General features: G+C 32.8%; 1 protein-coding gene across 6 annotated transcripts in view; it reads right to left on the bottom strand.

The window, feature by feature from the left end:
• LOC130444656 (cytospin-A-like) overlaps positions 1-21,008 on the bottom strand; it is a 170,514-nt gene that overhangs the window by 99,365 nt on the left and 50,141 nt on the right. For all 6 annotated transcript variants that reach the window (XM_056779921.1, XM_056779922.1, XM_056779925.1 and 3 more), the window contains exons 3-4: positions 14,373-14,619; positions 9,440-9,558 (exon numbers count right to left, since the gene is read on the bottom strand). In XM_056779921.1, the coding sequence (XP_056635899.1) occupies positions 9,440-9,558; positions 14,373-14,619 (366 nt within the window). The remainder of the gene's footprint in view (positions 1-9,439; positions 9,559-14,372; positions 14,620-21,008) is intronic.

Genomic DNA, 21,008 nt, shown 5'->3' with positions numbered 1-21,008 from the left:
AATTATGCATACGTAAGATCCGAACACCAAATTCGCAGATTTGGTTCAAAAGCGCATTCGTTTGAACATTTCCTATGTCGCATTGACGCGGTTTAAGCAAAATGATTCGGATTTTTTGCATCCCTCCATAACTCTAGATAAAACCTGGATTCACTACTACAAAGGGTAAAGGCAGTTTCATCGCCTGGTAAAATGGTCCTTATTTAATATAAAGCAGTATAACGGTAGTCCAAATTCCTTTAGTGAACCATGTGGAAATGTGACCTGGCAGTCCAATGCCGCTGTATCGCCGGAACTACCGGAAAGTAGTGGCGTATGTGGTTAAATACACGCACCAGTTTTTTACCGTCCATTCCAGTCGCCTACTCGGTGAAATAAACTGGTTTTGGTAGTTCTTGCTAATTATGATTGCAATTGGTGAATTGATTGATAATGATATCCGTATGTCATTAGTGGAGGCAAGGCCTATCTTGCCCTTTAGACACATGTAAAGACCGGAATCTAAAGATGGATGCATGTGGAAAAGTTTGCAGGACTCTGAGAAACGATTTTGAGCTAATGGAAGATAAGGAAAAAACACATTTGGTAAGTAATTTCTTCTGTATCATGTTTTATCGTTCTCATCACTTGTTAACAGTTAGGAGAATAAAAATTCTTGTTTCTCTGGCAACTTTTCATACATTTAACTAAAAAAAATCAAATAAATTTGTTATATATATTAGTTTGACCCAATAATACCATTTCATTGAAAAAGTTACTTTAGTGCAAATGGTTTTCAGCGGATTTTCTGCTGGTGAATTCATTCAACAGCAAACTGTCCGACGATAGGGAATAATACAGCCGCAACTTTACATGTACTTCCGCACAATAAACGTCGGGTCGTCGGGCCGTTTTATATAATTGTTTGTTTTATTTTCAAACTCCAAATTTAATTCCCCGCGTGATAGATAGTGGGCACAAAATTGAATTAATATTAAAGTTGGAGAGGGAGAAAAAGCATCGCTACTTCATCCCACTCTTTCTTTCATGTTAACTCTATGGAGCGAATACACTGAGTAAACGCCAAATCCATATTCCAATACCAAAAAATCTCCTCAGACATAGCTCTGCAGAAGAAACTTCTTCTATATTAATACCATTACTAAAACAAACCATATCTTTGTATATAAAAGAAAGTCGTATTAGTTACAAGATTTATAAGAACGGACGAACCGATTTGGCCGAAAATTGGTGGGCAGATAGCTTCCGAGGGATGTGTCATAAAACGTGGTATAACAAAACGCAAAAGAAGGAAACAATCAGTCAAACCATCAGTCATTAGTTAAAAATGCTATAACAAAATGCAACTGACAGCTAAACGTAATGTTATCTATGATTGAGTATGATTAAACATTTGTTAATTAGAAGTTTTGAAGTGGACGGTTGATCTGTTTGTTTCGAATTATCGTGAAGATATTATCAACAACAATCCGCTACCAACGATCGAAATAAAGCTGTAATGCCACTAGCATTCGAAACATTGCGAATGAAACTGACAGGGCCGAGCCGTACCGGGGGTGCAAGGGGTACATGGCACCCGGGCGGCACTAACACAGAGGACGGCAAAAGGCAAAATGTCTCTAAAAAAAAACAGAACTCTCATGCATAAAATATTTAGTCGTATAGTGCGTTTCTTTGATAGCGGCATTTCTCCGAAATATTGTTTTCTTATTATTACAACAAAACCAAAATAGTGCGTTGAGAGTTCGGGCGAAGAGGGCGGCGTAAAAAAGATAATAAACAGGTAATACTAAAGAATAAGCCGCTTGTCGCAAAAACGACAGAATATATTAATAGGTACTTTCTTATCCGACCAGACTAGAAATTTACCTCACATCTCTCCCTCACTAAACAAATTTTGACTAGGTACGCTGATAGGGCGGCATATTTTGTTCTTGCACCCGGGCGGCGGATACCCTAGGCTCGGCCCTGGAAACTAAACAAGAACAAGAAATTGCACGTGAAAAGCGCCGCGTTAGTATGACTCAACATCTCAATAAAAAACGGAACAGCACTGGAACCGGCTCGGTTGGTAATACGAAATCGTCGAGAAAACCTGAGAGCTTAACAATTAGAAGTACCGTTCGCATTGTGCCAATGGACGTCAGTATATACGAATATTATTTTCAAAAATACAATAGTTGTTTCTAAATGACCTACTTTGTGGCAGACATTATCGAAGACCGAGGATTTAATCAGACATTCGAGGTACTTATTTATTTGGGTGTGCCTGGCTTACCAGCGCACAATTTAAGACTAAAGGTTGGCTCCGTCGTAGTCGTGGCGATATTCAATGGAAATTTCGAAAGTGAGGAACCCGGTGATCCCAACCGATTTGACGTTCGAGTTTAATCGAATTCAATTTCCGATCCGTCTCGCTTTGACTAAGTTTATGATCTGACTCCATGTTTGTTCTTTTGGGCAATTATACTGTGTTATTTGTTCTTGCGTCTGATAATAAAAGAAAAGATGTAGTCTATCACAAGGTGCTTCAATAAAGAGTATAACATATGCTTCAAAATACCTGACCAAAAAAGAATCATCAAAATACCGCATTTTTTATTATTGACAATCCTTAATTAAATCTAAAATCTGCTTATTTATTGCTTCTGTAACGTTTTTCATATTTATTTACACTCTTTCGATTCGTGAAGTAAATTAATACACACTGTCTCTTACGTTCTTAATTTATTTATACGCTTAACTTATAATAATCCACTTATAAATATAATTTAAATAATTTTTTCAATTACTTTACTAATTCGTTCTATTTACTACGACTATTTATTTAAAACTAAACTAATTGCATTCACACAAATCATTTATATACCTAAATAAAATTCTACAAAGTTCTAGAACAGAGAAGAAACAAAAGAAATAAATAAATAGACTTTCCTAGAAATCTTTTGGAAAATATAATGTAAATAAACCGTCTGCTACTAAAAAATTATATCAAAAGCACGTCCGCCATTTATAAAAAACAAAAGCTGAACAGGACTAAGTGCCTAAGGACCCATTTCGCGAGCTGGTTCGTAACATTTCTAAGGCGGAATAAAATTCGCTAGGTTACCTAGTCCTACATAAAAATTCCTCTAATCCCCTAAGAAACTGATGTATACTTTTACCGTATTCAACATCTTTATAATATATTTATAAGAGGAATAACTTTAGATCATTTTGAAAAGTTTATACAAGAATTTAATGACTAGACGAATAAAAAAAATTGCATTTAATTTTTTCACACATCAATTGTATAACCAACCCCTATGTCAACCTTACCCCCATAGAACTATTTTTGTAAACAATTATATACAGTAAATAAGGGAATGGGCAAAGTTAACTTCATTTCTTATACCTACCTTCATATGAAAGAAGATAAGAATTTTAAAACATTTATTTACGGTTGAATAATCTTATATACAGATGTTTGCCATTTATTTGTTCCCTAAGATGTAATAAATCACTCTGGCATCCCATAGATTCTTTTCATACATGCGACTATTCCGACATTATGATATATCGTTAGCTGAATCTATAGACATATTAACTAACTACCTTGTATTCAAGAAACAATTTATTCGGTTTCGAGGCAAAAATAATAGTTTACAAATATTACTAATGGAATTTTTAGATGAGTGTATGGATATATTCTATTTGGATATTAAAATAAAATATCCATAGTAACTTTTTTGTTAATAAGTTCAAGAAGAGTAAACTATAGAAAATACATAGAAGAAAAAAGGAAAAACATTAAAAAAAGTATAATATAGTGCAGACATAACAATTCAAATTCTCACACAGAATAGTTTAATAACTCAGGTCTGTATAAAAATATTTTTTTCAGCTGCACGAGATATTTTTGCTGAATAGAGTATGGTTTTGAAAAAAAAAATGTTTTGGATAGTTTATATACAACTTTTATTATAATTTTGTTTTTAATATTCTTTGATCAATATTTATAAAGAAATAAAATATTGAAAATTCAAAAATTTTGTAGGTAGTTTAAATATTTTAGTAAGCCCGCCATATTGCGTGACGTCATAGGTATAAAATAAACACTGAACATATGATTTAAGTAAGTAGGACAGTTATTTATTCTAAAATAAGTGTTTTTATTGAACTTTTATTAATCTGAAAAAATGGTATATAAATCGTGTTTTGTGCCAAGATCTAAAAATACCACGACTAAACACCTGATAAATCTTTTTTATGATACCAAGAAATTCGAATATACAACTAAAATGGTGTGAGAGTGTTGGTCGTTTTGACGATCTTGGGAGATATAATTATATTTATTGCCAGGATCATTTTAATGTAAGAAGATTCAGATTTAACTCATTTTAATATTTTATAGTAATTAGGTTTATTATGCTTTCAATTGTTAACGTCATTATGTAATGTAAGAACTTAACCTATAAAAGATTTATTCACTTTATTGTTATATATAGAAAAATGTTTTATTTATACGTAACTTATAAATAAAAACTGTTTCATAACAGCAGACGCTACGTTGCCGACAACGATAACCTCGTAATCATCAAGCAGACAACTGTAAAATGTTTTTGTTAAACCTACGACGTCACAACTGAGCACCAATGAGAATCTTTTCCTTATGTAGATAAAAATTTGAAATTTTTGCGATTTTCCATTATATTCGGATATTATTTTCACTTTTGATCCAATATTTCACTTTCTGACATTATTTCATACCAAGAACTCTAATAAACTAAAAATAAATACTTTTTAAAAATGCAAGTACCTTATTACATGTTTGGGTATGCTGATTTCAAAAATAACTTCATTTACTATAATAAAAACACAATAATCATTCAAAACACATTATAATTTTTTTATTTGAATTTATACACCACTTATGTTCACTCTTTTTCTTCGTGAAACCTCTTCTTCTATTCTTTGATTCTTCTCCGAACTTGTTTTTAGTTCCTTTCTTTGGTTTCTCGTTTAAGCATCCAACAGTAGTCCACTAGAATACTGACATCCCATCTTCCTTGGTAACGTCTCTCGATATGACATACATCCTGGTGAAATTTTTCACTGTGTGAAACGGAGTGAAATTTCAAGCTCCTCTTGTACCCTTAACGCTATACAAAAGTTTTATATTCGGAATTCTTGGTATTGCCCAAAAATTTCTGCACTTAATTTTTGAAAGAAAAGAGAGGATCAGACAAAACTTTACTTATATTGGGACCAGTTGAAGTTCCTTCCTTTAACTTTAACAATTTCGGAAACTTGGAACATATATATCTAAAAGAATCCTTTTCTTTTTTCAATGATTTTACGAACTGCTTAATGAGCTTTAATTTGATATGAAGAGGTGGCTATAAAACTGGCGGAACCAAAGTGGTATTGATAACATTTTTCTCTCCAGGAGTTAAACTCTGTCGTGATGACCAGTTAGTTGTTGTCCACTGTAGCTCTCTGACTTTACGATCTAAGAAACATAGAAAACAAGGAAATTTTGTAAAACCTAACTGTTGGCCCAACATTATGGTTAGTATTTTGAAATCTTCACAAACCATCCATTGATGTTCTTCCGTATGAACTGGAACTGAGTGTCTCATTGGAAGAGATGCAAATACATTTCCATTATGCAGCAAGATTGCTTTGAGACTAGTTTTGGATGAGTTTCTGAATAATCATATTCTGTTTCAAAGCATTTCGTGAGCCTACGAACATCATTACAATAAACCAGAATGCACTCTTTAGTGAAATACTGAGTAAATTCTCTTTCTTGATGTCTGTACCAGGAAAATGAGGTACCAAATGATAAAAGGTTTTTTTTTACCTTTGAACCTAGCAATTCGGCTGCATCTTTTGAAAGACCTGTCTCTAATTAGGTCATTGAGCTCAATCTGAGAAAAAAGTTGAGATTCCCTGTCAACTGAAAAAATTGGTTCTGGGGAGCAAAAGCTTCTGAGTCCTCTGCATCACTTAGGATGTCATCTGAATGAAGAGGTGGGTGCGGAACTGGCATTTTAGAGCTATGGAACACTGGATGAATAGCTGAATCGAGGTTAGTGTAATATCTTATTTTTATTTTTCGAATTAAATCCTATCACGTCTGCTGAACAAAAATAGCAGTCGGTTGTGTGATTTTTCTGTTCGTGTCATAACACACGAATGCTAAAACGAAATACAGTTTTCTTATCCTTAAACCACAAGCGCAGATTTTGCTCACATATTCTGCACATTTTATGAGGAGCCCTTGCTTTGTCTTGATCATCAAGTATTAATTTGAAGTAAGCAAAACAAATCACCCGTATTTCTTTGTTGACTTTTCTCTGAATATTCACGACAAATATAACAGAAGCTGCACGGAAAACTTACACAACCTGTATGGGCCAAAACACATATATAAAAAGAAGAGGCCCTCTACAACGCTTGGCGACCCTTCAATCAACACATGGTGACCCTGCCACAACACATGACGATACTGCAAACTTTTTAATGGTTAGTGTAATTATAACAGCTGCATGGTTCAACAGGTAAAGAATCGAAACGGATTAGTGAACAACAATTTTGTGGTAAAGGACGAAATTTCTACAACTCTAACATCAGTGTTATTATACATCATAACAGTTGTCATAACAATAAAACTCGTATGGTCTGAATGGAAAACCCCATCATAAGTGTTTGAAAATTGTACCAATAGAATTTGTTTTGGTACAAGATTTTATCTGGTATTCCATTTGATGCAGTCTTTCTCTGATATTAAATTTATCAACAATTTGGACCGTAGAATATTGTTTGAGTATGAAAGCGATACACTATAAAATACAATCATCACATTGGAGATTTTCTGTCAACAATATAATCAATAATATGCCGGAAGGCATAACTATCTAACATAAATTCAATGTTAACTGATGCGTAAATTACATTATCATGATCAAAAGTTGAAAGCAATTGAATATTAATGAAGATGTTTATTTATACGAAATACATAAATAACTAGAGTAGAACAAAATGCCTTTAACGTTTCTCATTTAGGCTTTTTTAAATATTCATATTTCATATCAATGTTTTGCTGATTTACATTTGATTTTTAATTATGCAAATGAAGAATGTTGAGTAACTTACATTAAAAAGATGGATCTTTAACGTTAGTTTAAGAGAAATAATTGAAATTATAGGTTGCCATTTGACTGTGGGCTGGTTTATTTTTATATAGAATAAAATTGAAAAAATGGTTTGTGTACAATTAAAAAAATTGTTCGTATACGAATGGGAAGAGTCACTTTTCAAAAAAAAATAACTTTATTGTAAGAAGACATATTCTCTTTCTTAACATCATCGGTTTTTAACTCTACACACTTAAACCAGCGAATTTCCAATCCAAAACTATAATATTTGGGAAATTCGTAAATTGCGCGATTTTCTCTGCCGTTACCTCCATTTTCATCCAAGCAATTTTTTTAAGTTTAGAGTGTTTCATTATAAATTGTTTACATAGTAACTTTAGAAACTTAGATATTGTCACACAATGCTTTTATGTGAACCGAGCCTAATTCTTCCAAATGCAAAAAGCAGTGATACTGAGTAAGGCACACATATAGTACGAAAAGTGCTGTGATAATACAGAATACTCGTCGAATCAAGTAACAACCTAAGTGCACGGTGTGAACTCGGTGTTACAAGACCAATGCAAACTTAGCACATGCGCTAAGTGAAAAAGAATAATAATAAAAATTATAGTTATTCGCTAACAAATTCTGGTTTTTATATAAGTATGATGTCCATTTAGGGATAATATTATATGCCAATAAATATGTGCATCGATTGAAGATTATTTTAGGCCATAAACAACATCTAATATTTTTTGTTCACATTTAGCAAACAGTCTACATGTTAGCATAATTAATTTATCTGCGTAAACCCTACACCAGACCTTTAATTCCAATCGATGTTGAAATCATATAGATTTTTAGTACTCCAAATGTAGAAATGTTTCCAGTTATAAACTTCGAGAGTAAAATGGAATGTCTTCTTTCTCTAATATTTCGGCTTAATTGTCTATTACCTAACTAAACAAATCATGCTCTTCATTCAATGTAATCTTTGAATCTTCAACATCTCGCTAAGGACGAAATTGACTTTTCTCTGGTCATAAATATTTTCAAAAGTCTTGTGATGAGATCTTCTACTTCTTTATCCGGCGCTACGGTTCTTTGAGAACCAGAGCCACTGCCAATTCTTTCTGTCTTGAGATGGTGCCTCCAACATCGAGCCCTTAGCTGGATCGGGTCTGCCTCAACAAGCGAACGCGCGGTCTTCCTCTCAGTCGCCGTCCTCCAGAAACTCCATACATGGCTCTGCGCGGTTATCGATCAGGAGGCATCCTCTCCTCGTGTCTCAGCTACCTCATACGCGCCCCCCTAGCTGAACACCACCAAATCTGGTTCGTGATGAGATGTCATTGTAAATATCTTTGAATATCCGTATACTTAGCTTGTACATAAGCACAAGCCATATCTAGCAATATTGTATAAACTCTAAGAAAATGAGGAAAAGTTATGTTAATACTATCCAAAAATGCTTCATTCTATGGAATAAATAACTAGACGACATACACGAAGGGGATTTTCGAATGATCTGTCTCTCCGTCCATATCTGTCATTTTATCTTATAGATATGATCTGTCACAGATCAAAACAGTCATTACTCACCAACATGAACATCTAATCGTACTTCGGACTGCCAGATCTGATGTGTGAGATGACGAATTCGTTAGTTAATGGTAACATCTATCGGATTTCAAGAGATGAATTAGGATTTTTATTTAGCAACGTTTTATCGTTTATTTTCGATAGACGAGGCATATTATTTCTTTTGTTCACTCCTTACTCTACGTATCGTAGAGTTCGATTATTAAGTAAATGGGCCTCGACAAGCACGAACGATGCGCAGTATTCGCTTGTTGTTTCTGTTTGAAGCATAGGCTTTAATAAATAAATAATAAATTTTGACGTTATTTTCAATTTAGAATATAAATGATTGAAATGATTATCAAGTATTATTAGGATTAATTTTGAAATACAATTGACACCCCTACTTCAAACGTATTAAGCTGAGCGCGTTATTTCCATATTTTTCTTACGTATGCAGAAAAATTAAGATTGGCTGCTGTGCTCCACATTCGATAATTAATTAGTAAGCACTATAAAAGATAATTTAAACATTTACTTATGTACCCACTAGTGAGTTTGACGTGAAATTAATTCAAAATCTGGTTTTTAAAGTTGTTGAGATCTTAATGCTCCACAATATCCTTACAAATTATGGTGCCAATTTTAATGGAAGATATTTAGAAATAGTAATTTCAATTTTTTTGTTATCGTAGAATCGACCAAAAGATTTAATAGTATACATCAATACTTACCTCCTGAATGTCACATTAGTATCTGAAAAAACAGTTGCAGGGCGTTTTTTCTTAGTTTCACTAGATGACCCTTTTTGTAAACCACTACCGACAGCGAGTGATGTGGCTGATGACTTTATCTATAGAAACAAAAAAAAGAAAACTACTTTTATTGGATATATTTTGAAAGTAATTAAGTATATCTCTAAATTATTTGTTAATATAATCATACTTTCGGTAAATAAGAAACATTTACAGCGGGAAGAAAATATGAGATAAATTTTAAGGTCATCTCATATCTCAATTTTTTGGTAAATTTGAACACATATTGTATGCTTTTCATTCTTATGGTCAGAATGTAAAATATGATTGCTCATTTGTTTGGAAAATTGAAAATAGATTAGTTCTATCGTATTTTTTGTTTGTTTGATAGTAAGTAAGATAGTAAGAAAAAGAAATGAAATAAACAGTGTGGAAGAACATTTCATTATTTCGGTTACTACTTATTTTTAGAACGTAACCACTGTTTCATTTAGTGTTTTCAAGATACGATTATAGGAGGTTTTTCAGATTGTAGATTGTGCCTAGCTGAGTTAGTAACTACTTAAGAGTAAAAACATGAGCGATTAGGCGAATACCTTAAAATGTATGAAGTATAATTTTAGTCCTTGATAATTAAATTTATATTATTTCTTGAATGTTTTTCATGTATTTTCGTATTTCAAAACTATAGTACCAGCAGTAACTGACCCGACCTATAGATAGCGTTAGTTGTAGAAAATTACTACTGTATTAGAAAGTACACAATCTATACAACATATGTTTCAAGTTTGAAGACGCTACGTTGTTTGATATTTGTTTGTTAGCTATCAATTGTGATCGTTTTCAGTGAATTTGTAAACAACAAAAAATTGGTCATCGTTACTTGAAAGGCATTAGCCCAACCAATATAAAAGCTGAACTATATTCTATTGGGACTATTCCTTCTTTATCAACAGTAAAATATTGGGTAGCAGAGTTTAAACGTGGCCGTACAACCTGCATTGCAGTGGTGGACCAAATGAGGTGACGACTGTTAAAATGTTGAAGAAAATCCACAAAGCGGTACAGGATAATCGTAGACTGAAAGTGCACGAGCTAGTAGACATAGTAGGCATAAAAATTTGGACATGAGAAAGTTGTGCGGAGGATGGGTGCCGCATTTCCTTACAATGGAAAAAAAACAGCCTCGTGAAGATGTTTCCATCGAGTGTTTGGCAATGTTTCACAGAAATTCAAGAATTTTTGCGCCGTTTTATAGCTATGGATGAAACGTGGGTCCATCCCTTCACACCCGAAACAAAAGGACAATCAAAACAAAGGACTGAAAAGAGAGAACCAGCTCCAAAAAAGGTAAAGACCGCTCCTTCTGCAGGCAAGGTTATGGCGTCGGTTTTGGGACAGCTTTCATTGACTATCTTGAAAAAGGAAAAACTATCAACGGCGAGTATTATGAGAACTTAATAATATTTGAGCGAAAAAATCAAACAAAAACGGCTGCATTTAGCTAAGAAGAAAGTGTTTCATTAAGACAATGAACCAGCTCTCACATCCATTATTGCAATGGTCAAAATTGATGAACTAAATGATGAACTAAACTACCTCATGTGTCTTATTCGTGAGATTTAGCCCCCTCGGATTATTTTCTGTTCCAAGACTTGAAAAAATGGTTCGGTGGTGAAAGATTTTCCAACAATGAAGAGGTGATGTCGGCAGTTAATGGCTATTTTGACGAGTTTGACGGAAAGTGTATAGAGATAAAAGGAGATTACGTTGAAAACTAAATATATTTTTTTCCAAAATTTGTGTGTTTTATGTATTGGGCCAGGTACTTCTGGAAGCATTATCGCACATTTCCTTCATCTCTTTCTTGCAATTTTTACGTTATATTTTAGTTTTTAATTTCATTACATAGTTTTATTTTTTGCTACTTTAATAATGACAATAAATTAAAAACTATAAAATCTTATAATACAAGAACCAATCAAACGATGTATTGAAAGCTTATAATTATAACCTCAACTTTTCCAACTGGGTATGGTCTCCGTTTAGAATAATATATGGGTTTACACCAGTGCATCCCAAAATTTTTTGTGCCATGTCCCACCCAGCCCTTCTAAAATTCTTATGCTCCCCTCCTATGTAACACATATAAATAATTTGATTGTTTACTAAAGAAAATTGAATTAGAAGGTCTTAGGAAGAAATAACTAAGTAATTGTAAACGAAGAAGCAGTAAGTAGCGAAATTTTCAAAACATATAATGAAAAACTGGGATTCAAATATTTCTCTATATTAATTTATTATTTTAATTCACTGGATTCCTTATGCTTTATGCTTGCTCCATAGATATTTTATGTTAGGTTCCAATTTGCTTAGCTTCAGTTTCATATCTTCACGTTTTGTTAATTTTTTTTGCCAGTGAATCTTTCACAGCACTAAATCCACATTCAGCTAAATATGATGATGGAAACGGTACCATTTCTCATTTATATAGTTTTAACTGAATCGTTTTGCAATTCTGTGGGTTCTTCTTGATCCAGTATATTTGATATATATATATATATATATATATATATATATATATATATATATATATATATATATATATGTATAAATCCACAAACATTGTCTACATCATCCAAGTTGATATGATGCAAGACAACGTGCAAGAAATTACATGCAAGATTAAAATTCCATAATAAAAAGAAAACAATTTCCTAACCTCAAATTTTATTTTATATTTTGTGGTCGGTTAAAAAATGAAAATAAGAAATCTAGGCGAAGTAAACAAGAAAATCTAGTCAGTTTCTGCCCTACTTTTGGAGTCTGATGGGCAGAAAAGAGCATCCAGGAGATGGTGAGTCAAGCCCTGGCTAGATAGGACACGGGGAAACATGAGTTTAGCTATAGAAATAGACGAGAAAAATTATCTTTGAGAATGGAAGAAAAAATATTTGAAAACTCCCAAAGAAAATAAAACATAAGATAACTAAGCAATTTTTGGCTAGAGTCGTAATAGCAGCAGATTAGAAAGTCATTTCTCTCTAGAATTCCAATTTACACCCAATAAAAATAGCACCAAATCGATAATGTCGCATGTGGAAGATCTTGCATGAAATAATCAGTGCATACTTTTGATCAAGAAATATTGCGTCTTGCCTTGCATTGGACGTTGTCTTGAATCATGTCAAGCGGCCTATAAATCAGCAGAAAGAATATTCGAATGATTGACAATAATCGGTATGAGTCACTTGACATTTTTGTGGTTGTGTAAACAAATATTTTCGCTTTTGCATCGACCAGAGTTTTATTAGTTCCTCATATATTTGGATTCAAACTCTACTTACTCCATTATTCAAAATCTACAATGTGCCGAAGGGTGTTTTCCATTTTTTAGCGGTGAAAACTACCCCTTATCGTGAAAAATTTAAAAATCTTCTATATCTGTTCATATTGTCAAACAAGTTTATGATTAATCGGACTCAAGCAACCCCTCCAAATACCATCCTCTGAGGGTGGTAGTATTGAAAGTTTTTTTTTAAATACACTTTTTATAACCTCGATTTTTCTCGATATTTTGCGGGGGTGCAAATTACCCATTGTTGCAAAAAAATTTAAAATCTCAGATTTAATGTATGTTTCAGGTAAAATGAAGTTTATATATATTATTCGTAAATGTGTTGTCATTATCAAACACGTTTATGATCAATCAGATTCATGCAATCCCTCCAAATCACCCCCTAATCATACGAAAAGATAAGAAATAATCTCATCGATTCTTTCATAATTAAAAATTATTCAAAAGTCTATTTATATTGAATTGAGAATATTTCGTCAGTATGTTTAAGAAATATTGCTTTTTAAATATTTCAACCCTTATGAAACCCACCTTCAATAAAATGTTTTTATAGAAATAATAAAAAATAAAGATATTTTTAAAATCAATAAAAATTTTTATTTCATCATCACTAATATCTTCTTCTTCTCGTTCGTCTACGTGCCCTACTTCCTCGTCGCTATCAACGACTTCTTTAGTGTCTAAAATAGGCATCCTGTTTAGACAACACTCGTCGGCACCCGCATATCGATCCGCACCCTTTTTTGCAATGGCAAAATATAATCTTCAGTAGGCATTAAAGTGCCTTATAGTTTAACTCCACCCCAATCAACCGGATTGTTCCCCAGTCACATGTGAGTCTGAAGGTACACTCTCTTCAAAAGTTCATCTAAGCCATCAACTGTTGGTGTGAGTGATGACAGTTCAACAGCCTTTTTTTCAGTTAAATTAACAAGATAGAGATGTACTTGATTAGTTCCACGTAATAGGAAAATATTAACTTTTAGTTAACAGTTAGTGAAATTCATACTAAATACACAGTTTACACCACCACTACACCATCATCACAATTACATTTGACGCGCGTTTCGATAACCAAGTTATCAATTTCAGAAACTTAAGGTAAACTAAGTTTAAACTTATAGATAAATACTACCTTCTTACCAATTTTCAAGAAAATCGATAATTGATAGTCCGAGAAATCGGCCGGTACCTGGCCTAAAGATAAAGAAATGAAATACTAATTATACCTATATTATGAATATATTTATTAAAAAAAGAAATTTTTATAACACTTTTTATGGACACGTATTTCATATTAACACCAACTGTAAGCTGTAAAGTACTACAGCGAGAAGTACGGGGTTTCTCAGGGAGCATATCAGATTATACCTAATAATCAAATTAAGCACAGAAATTTAACATTGTATTTAAATGACTCGGAACGAAAGAGTTAAACTCGTCTTGAATTGCCTCCTTTAACAATCAAATTGCGCTCCTGTGGAGCGTGGGCCCCACGTTGTGAAATACTGATTTATATTTAGAGAAAACTGGGCAATTTGATTATTTGCTTACCGGTTCCTTGCGAAGATTTACTTTTGAAGAGCTCCTGAACCACAACTTCCTTTCTTTATCCGACTCTTTTTCTTTGATTTTATCTTTATCTTTGATTGTATCTTTTTCTACAGATTTCGTTTCTGTGTTAACTTTTGCATTTTGTTTTGGCGCCGATTTCTTTTTCAATGCTGGCGAAAGAGCTCCTTGAACTCTTCTAAGAGAATTAAATATGGAGCTGTTGCTGTTGGTTTGTGAAGGTGTTGATCTAAAAACGAAACAAAATATTGAAACTTCCGATTCATAATAGTTTTATTTTATTATTAATATTTGAAAAAATGTTGTACGCCACAATAAATAAACCATATATAATAATCTTTATATAAATATAGTTTTTGGAAAATATTTTATTCAAAACATAACAATAATTCAAAATTTGCGTAGTTTTTATAATGATACATTCGTATTTTGATATGTGCAAGAAGCGTATGACCGGATACGTTGAAAAAGGTACGTGCAAAAGAATTAAAACCGTTCTGCATATCCTATCATTTCTATGGATCGTTTAATAGAAATCAATTTTTAATTGTTATTGATCAACTCAGGCAAAGACCGTTCAACTCGTTATGGTTATTTGATTGTAGAGGTGGGGCAAAACTAAAGTATACGGTATCAATTCATAAAAGGATAAGTATGACAGTAATACAAGGAGTAGAATTCTATTTTTATACGTCGGCACCAAACAAATTGAGGCACATTCTTGGAAACAACTGAAAATCATTGGTGTAAGATTGGGAACATATATATGTAGAGAGTGAGAAATGCTCTTTGCCAACAAAGTGTTACAATTTGTAGACAAAAGCTTGTAAAAACTGAAAAACAAACATAAAAATAACTAAATAACGATACAAATATTATAAAACTTCAATATACAGAATAAAACCACAATGAGTAACAAAATTACAGTAATAGTAATAGATAATAATTAGTTCATAAGTATATATCGATTTGATTTCAACTGAGAAGTGATTGTGCATTTTTTGCATTGTAAAATATTGAGCTTTAACTAATTCTGAACGTGGAGTAGGTAGGTGAAGGCCATCCTCCGCGTTCCTAAGTGGATAGTCGTGCCACTATCTTTCTGAAATTGGAGAACCGTGCTTACGAATTAGGCAAACAGATTCAAAAATGAATAAGGAAGAGTCAGAATTTTTACTTTTTTGAAGAAGTCCCTGCAGTGAGCCCTGCTGTCCGAATAAATATCTAACTGCTCTCTTTTGTAGTTTGTAGATTCGCTCAAATTGAGTCGCACAACACATACCCCAGAAGGGGAGGGCATATGTTAAGGAGGTGGATAAGTTCAATTCTCTGGAAACTGATCTCAGCGCAAAACAGGAGGATCTTAATTTTTTAGATACGGCGATAATATGTAATTCCCATTTCAAGAAATTGTCCACAGCAAGCCCTAAGAATTTTACAAATTCAACGAGGTCCATGAAGGTGTTGTTTAATAAAAAAGACTGCAATGTATTTTTATATAAAAAAAAACTTTGGTTGAGACAGAAAAGATAAGAATCGCACCATGATATAGGACGGTTGAGGAAGACATCCCAGTTAAATTGATCAAATTTTTTTGCCAAATTCCGTCAAATTGGCCAAATGACTACCAGGACCAAAGTCAGAACATACAAGACCTGTGTGAGACCAGTAATGACATACGCTATAGAGACCAGAGCAGAGATCACCATAACTAAGCGGCTTTTAAGAACTACTGAAATGCGATCGCTAAGATCCATAGCGGGACACAAGATTATTTGCGTCAGATAAAAGACTACCGAAGTTCTAATAGACGAATTGAGTACAAAAAGGGCACAATCTGGTACCCTGTTTAAACCAAACTCCCTTACAAGAAGGTACATTTTACTCGTCTATTCACGTTTTAAAATTTAATATTAAGTTGTAGCAAGTTATCGAGGTATAATAATGATTTTTTCCTAAGTTCCTAGTAGGACTAGTATAATGCCGTCCAATCGATAAAGATTCGATAGCATTAAACGAATACTTCCTCGCATAAGGTATACATATTTTAAAAAGTGTTTATAAAAATAATAAATTTATAAAATGACGTATCTAAACCTGGTATATCAAAGAAAATTGTCGGCAAAGGTTTTTATAATCTGCAATTGATATTGGATGAACTATACCTATATCTATCGCCAGACTAGTAAGAGTTTAATCATTTTGTTAAATTTTTCCACTTTAATTTAGTTATATTCATCATCACAATTAAAAATTACAAAAGATATCCTGCCGAGGAAAATTTTTTCCATATCGGGGCCAAACCCAAAATATTAATCACGTCGCATGAATAATGTCCCCATCCCATTCACAAACAATCCAACGAAAATCTCTCTTGAAATTCAAGTTGTTCTATTTAAAATATAACAGAACCATGGCAATAATGTTTTTCTACCTACTATCTGATGAAACCGTCATAGAACCCATCCCATCTGAACACTGAATTATGGCATCGTGTACAGAAACGATAAAATCAGTGGGTTCCTATTTTACATTCATCATTATAAAAAAGATATTAGTTGTTTTAGAACCTGAGAGAAACAATATTGTATTGAAGACAACAATGCGAGAGTTTGAAATTTGCTTACTGTATGTATGAATGTAAAATACAGGGTGTCCAGTAAAAAAGAAATGTCTAAATACACTGTTGCTCTAACCTTGTTAATATTTAGAATCAATCATGATAAAGGTTGAAGAAGAAATAAATATTTTGGCTATAGAAATACGAATTTCCTGGAAGTATTTTTTTACACACAATTAAGGCCCATTGTTATCAAAGTTAACAAGTTGGAGGCTTTCGAGATGTGGCTGCACTGAGGAATCGTTAAGGTGCTTTAACGAAGAAATTCTGAGACTCTTTGGCAAACAACGTGAATTATTTGAATTAATTAAGAAGAGAAACACGGCATACCTAGGGCGTATTATGCGCAACGTATATCAATTTTTGCACCTAATAATAGAAGGTAAAAGTGAAGAAATTGGAGGGATCGGAAGAAAGATGTACCATGCTTAATACACACTGCAAGAAATAGAGAAACGATGGAAAATTTTATCGCGAACATCCATTAGTGGATATGCATTGAAAGAAGAATGATAATAATCTAAAAATGATCCCCTACCCCCTATCGACTTGTGGTGGTTGTGGGAGGTGTTAGAGGGAGGTAATTACAATATATGGAAGGTGGAATTAGCCGTCGGTCATTGCTTTAAAGATAGGTTAGTTAGGCTCTACTCAAGAACACTATTTATACAACATCTTTCGTCGTGAGCGCATCCCACCTGATAAGCTGCGTCACTACGAATTGAGTCAACCACTCAACCGTGTAGAACAAAGCAACAAACGGTCAACCCGACCAGGGTTACCTCGGTTAGGTCGTCGATTCCGAGAATTCCTTTACTTTATTTCAAATTTCCTTCACTTCTCCATTTCGACCATATCAATATTATGAACGGTTTTTCTTAATTAATATCCATTGCTTCCAATTTAATCCTTTCATCCAATATTTAGAATCGTGTTATGAAGTTTTATAACATTGAAATGAATGATGATTTTGATGATTTTTTTGGGGATTTCCATATTAAGACATTCATTAGTTGATAAATTAGATTTTTTATAACTGCTTATAATTCTTCTTTGCATTTACATCTTGTTTTAGGCATTTTACTTCTTGTTGAATGTTTTTCCTGTGTTTTTTCCATCTACACTTGCAGGTGTTCTGGTAATTGCATATAAAATTTACATAAAACTTCTTGGTTGTCTTGACCACGGTCTTGCAAGAACTCTTTTAACACCCCCCTACCCCCGACACATCCCTTGACCCTTTTTTACCCTATTTTACAATAAAAAATAGTTTGAATTTTCAATTTTTCCATATGTATTTTTCTATGATGAAATAATAATTACTTACGGTTACGACAATTGTTCATAATTCCACTGAATTAATTGCATATATTTTTCATATATTATTTTCACTATTTATCTTTTTTTTTCATATATTTTTAAATGAAATTTATAATTTCTTAATACACGTAATTCCGAAAATGTCAAATTTTTATTCTTTAGCCCTCTCTATTTTTTTAATAAAGGATTACCGACGCGACGGCTGGAATAATTGTTTTGTGTTCAGTACACTTTTCTTTATTACTCTCACAACCCCAGGTCGATAGAGGGTGGGTGATAATTTTTAGATAATTACCGAAGTTATCAAAGTAGTTTGGATAATCAAATTAAAAGGGAAAAATTCAATATTGGACGGATGGGATGTTGGTCTGCAGCTTTTTTATAGTGATAAGAATGATCTATTTTTTGAAAATTTGTCATCCTCAAGAATAAGTATAAAAAGACTTACAAACGTTATATATTCAGTAATTATTCTTGAATCAAGCTCCAAATCGATTGATTTTTTTTATGTTAAATAATATTCTTTGTATTATCTTATCAAAATAATATTTTATGGGGTGGACCCAAATATGCGTGGCTTCCTATCTCATTCTCACATACTAGAAAATATGTATAAGCAAGGGATTATAAAGTCCGTAACGGACAATGATAAAGAAATAACTAATTAGAAGAGACCATGAAGAAAAAATGAATTTAATATGCTTATTTAGCATTATTCAGTCGATGTAATGGGGACTCGAGACAAAACGACCGCATCTGGGCATGATCTATAACAATGCCTGAAGAAATGCATCGAGAAACGGGCATTAGGCAATGATAAATCTTATATTATTGAAACACTGGCCGAAAAAAATTTTTTTGTTGTACCACAACAATGAATAGAATATGGTGATAAAATGGACCTATACAAATACGAAAATATGAAAAAAATAATTGTAACCCGTAAGGTGTTTATAATACTTTTATGGATACCAAATTTCCATTGTTCTGATATCTTGGCGGAACCTTTCACCCTGCTCATCACTGACAGCTCCCAAATTTTCGGGAAAAAATGTCAGATGGGAATGGAGAATATGAATTTGCAATGAGATTCGAGCACCAAGGGTTTTCACCATAAATTCTCCACAAATATAGCAAAATTTGTCAGAAGTTTTGCAACTGCGGCGCGTTTGACTCAACATTTTCGTCTTTATAATCACTTTTTGCACTATGAACAGAGAACCACTTACTATGAAACTCAACAGAATACTCATTTTTAATGTTTATTATTCTGAATAATACAGTTCAGGTATTTTTATAAAATTACCTACCGGCTAATGTAAACAGGGATAATTAAGCTATTGAAAAAGTGTAGGTTTTAGGGCTCAATAAATATTTTTCTCTTATTGGATGGGCATTTCCATTTTAAAAAGAAAATTATTTTTTATTAAAAAGTTTGTGTTTCGGAATTATTAACCATAGTAAATATTTTCATTATTATTATTATTATTATGTCAATATCAATCAGTTGGATAAGGAATCAACCCAACTTATGCTTCTTCTCGTGAGATGGCGTAGATGGCAAGTAGATACTCTTTTTATTATATATTTTCAAGAGATCTAAACAGAGAAATAATTCACAGCATTATATTTTTCAAAGGTTTATAATTAAATAATCGTTATTTCTGTTCAGACATCTCCGAAATGGAACCATTTAATGATTCCGTGTCCGAATACGTGCCTTCCGTTGTAGAAATGTATATAAAAACTCTGAAGAGGTGGGATAATGCATTATAGACTCTTATGTGGAGATATCATAATGGTGCAATTACAGTACTGCTTTTCCGTTTCTCTGTGTAGTTGAAGTAAATAATAAATTTTTGATCTGTTATTCAAATATGCCTTGTGACAAAGATTTTGGATTCATAGAGAAGGCAAAAAAATCATCCTCATATTTTCATACGTAAAGACTGGAAAAGAGTTATAAATGATGTTAGCAAAAAATCTTTTCAAATCCTTCTTCTTCAAGTACTATATTTTGCAGCGTGTACGTGTTCTCTTGTCCAAAATTTCTAATCTATTATCCCGAAGGCACCCCTCTTCTGCACAAAGAATAATTGTTGCCGCACCCTGAATGTCACTCCAATATCTTATATTCTGTAACCAAGAATGTTGTTTACGCCCTGGTCCTCTTCTGTCGATTTTTCTTGTCAGTATGAGCTTGAGAGTTGAATATCTCGGTCCTCGCAGGATGTGTCCCGAATAAGATACTTTTCGTTGTTTAATTACCTCGACCAGTCCTTTTTCCTCAGTTCTTCTTCATTCAACATGCGCTCTATCTTTTTCCTGTTTCCCAACCTTATAGTTTCACTTACAAGAAAATATATTTTAATCAAACTAGGAAGTTACCGCATTGGTAAACGTTTATTTTGAGAAAAAAGACCGCAACTATTTAAATGGGTTGAAGATGTAAAAGCAGTGATTTCCAAAGTGGTCTAGGTGCACCCTCGGGGGTCCACGGAAGCTCTACAACAGGAGTTTACTTGAATTTCCACAATTAGATCAGATTTTTTGACGAGATGGTAATATGATATATATATATATATATATATATATATATATATATATATATATATATATATATATATATATATATATTAATATATATATTAATATATATATATATATATATATATATA

Source organism: Diorhabda sublineata, chromosome 5 (genome assembly GCF_026230105.1).
Source record: "Diorhabda sublineata isolate icDioSubl1.1 chromosome 5, icDioSubl1.1, whole genome shotgun sequence".
Taxonomy (NCBI): Eukaryota; Metazoa; Arthropoda; class Insecta; order Coleoptera; family Chrysomelidae; genus Diorhabda; species Diorhabda sublineata.
The sequence above is the reverse complement of the archived record's forward strand: the minus strand, read 5'-3'. Positions and strand labels throughout refer to the sequence as shown.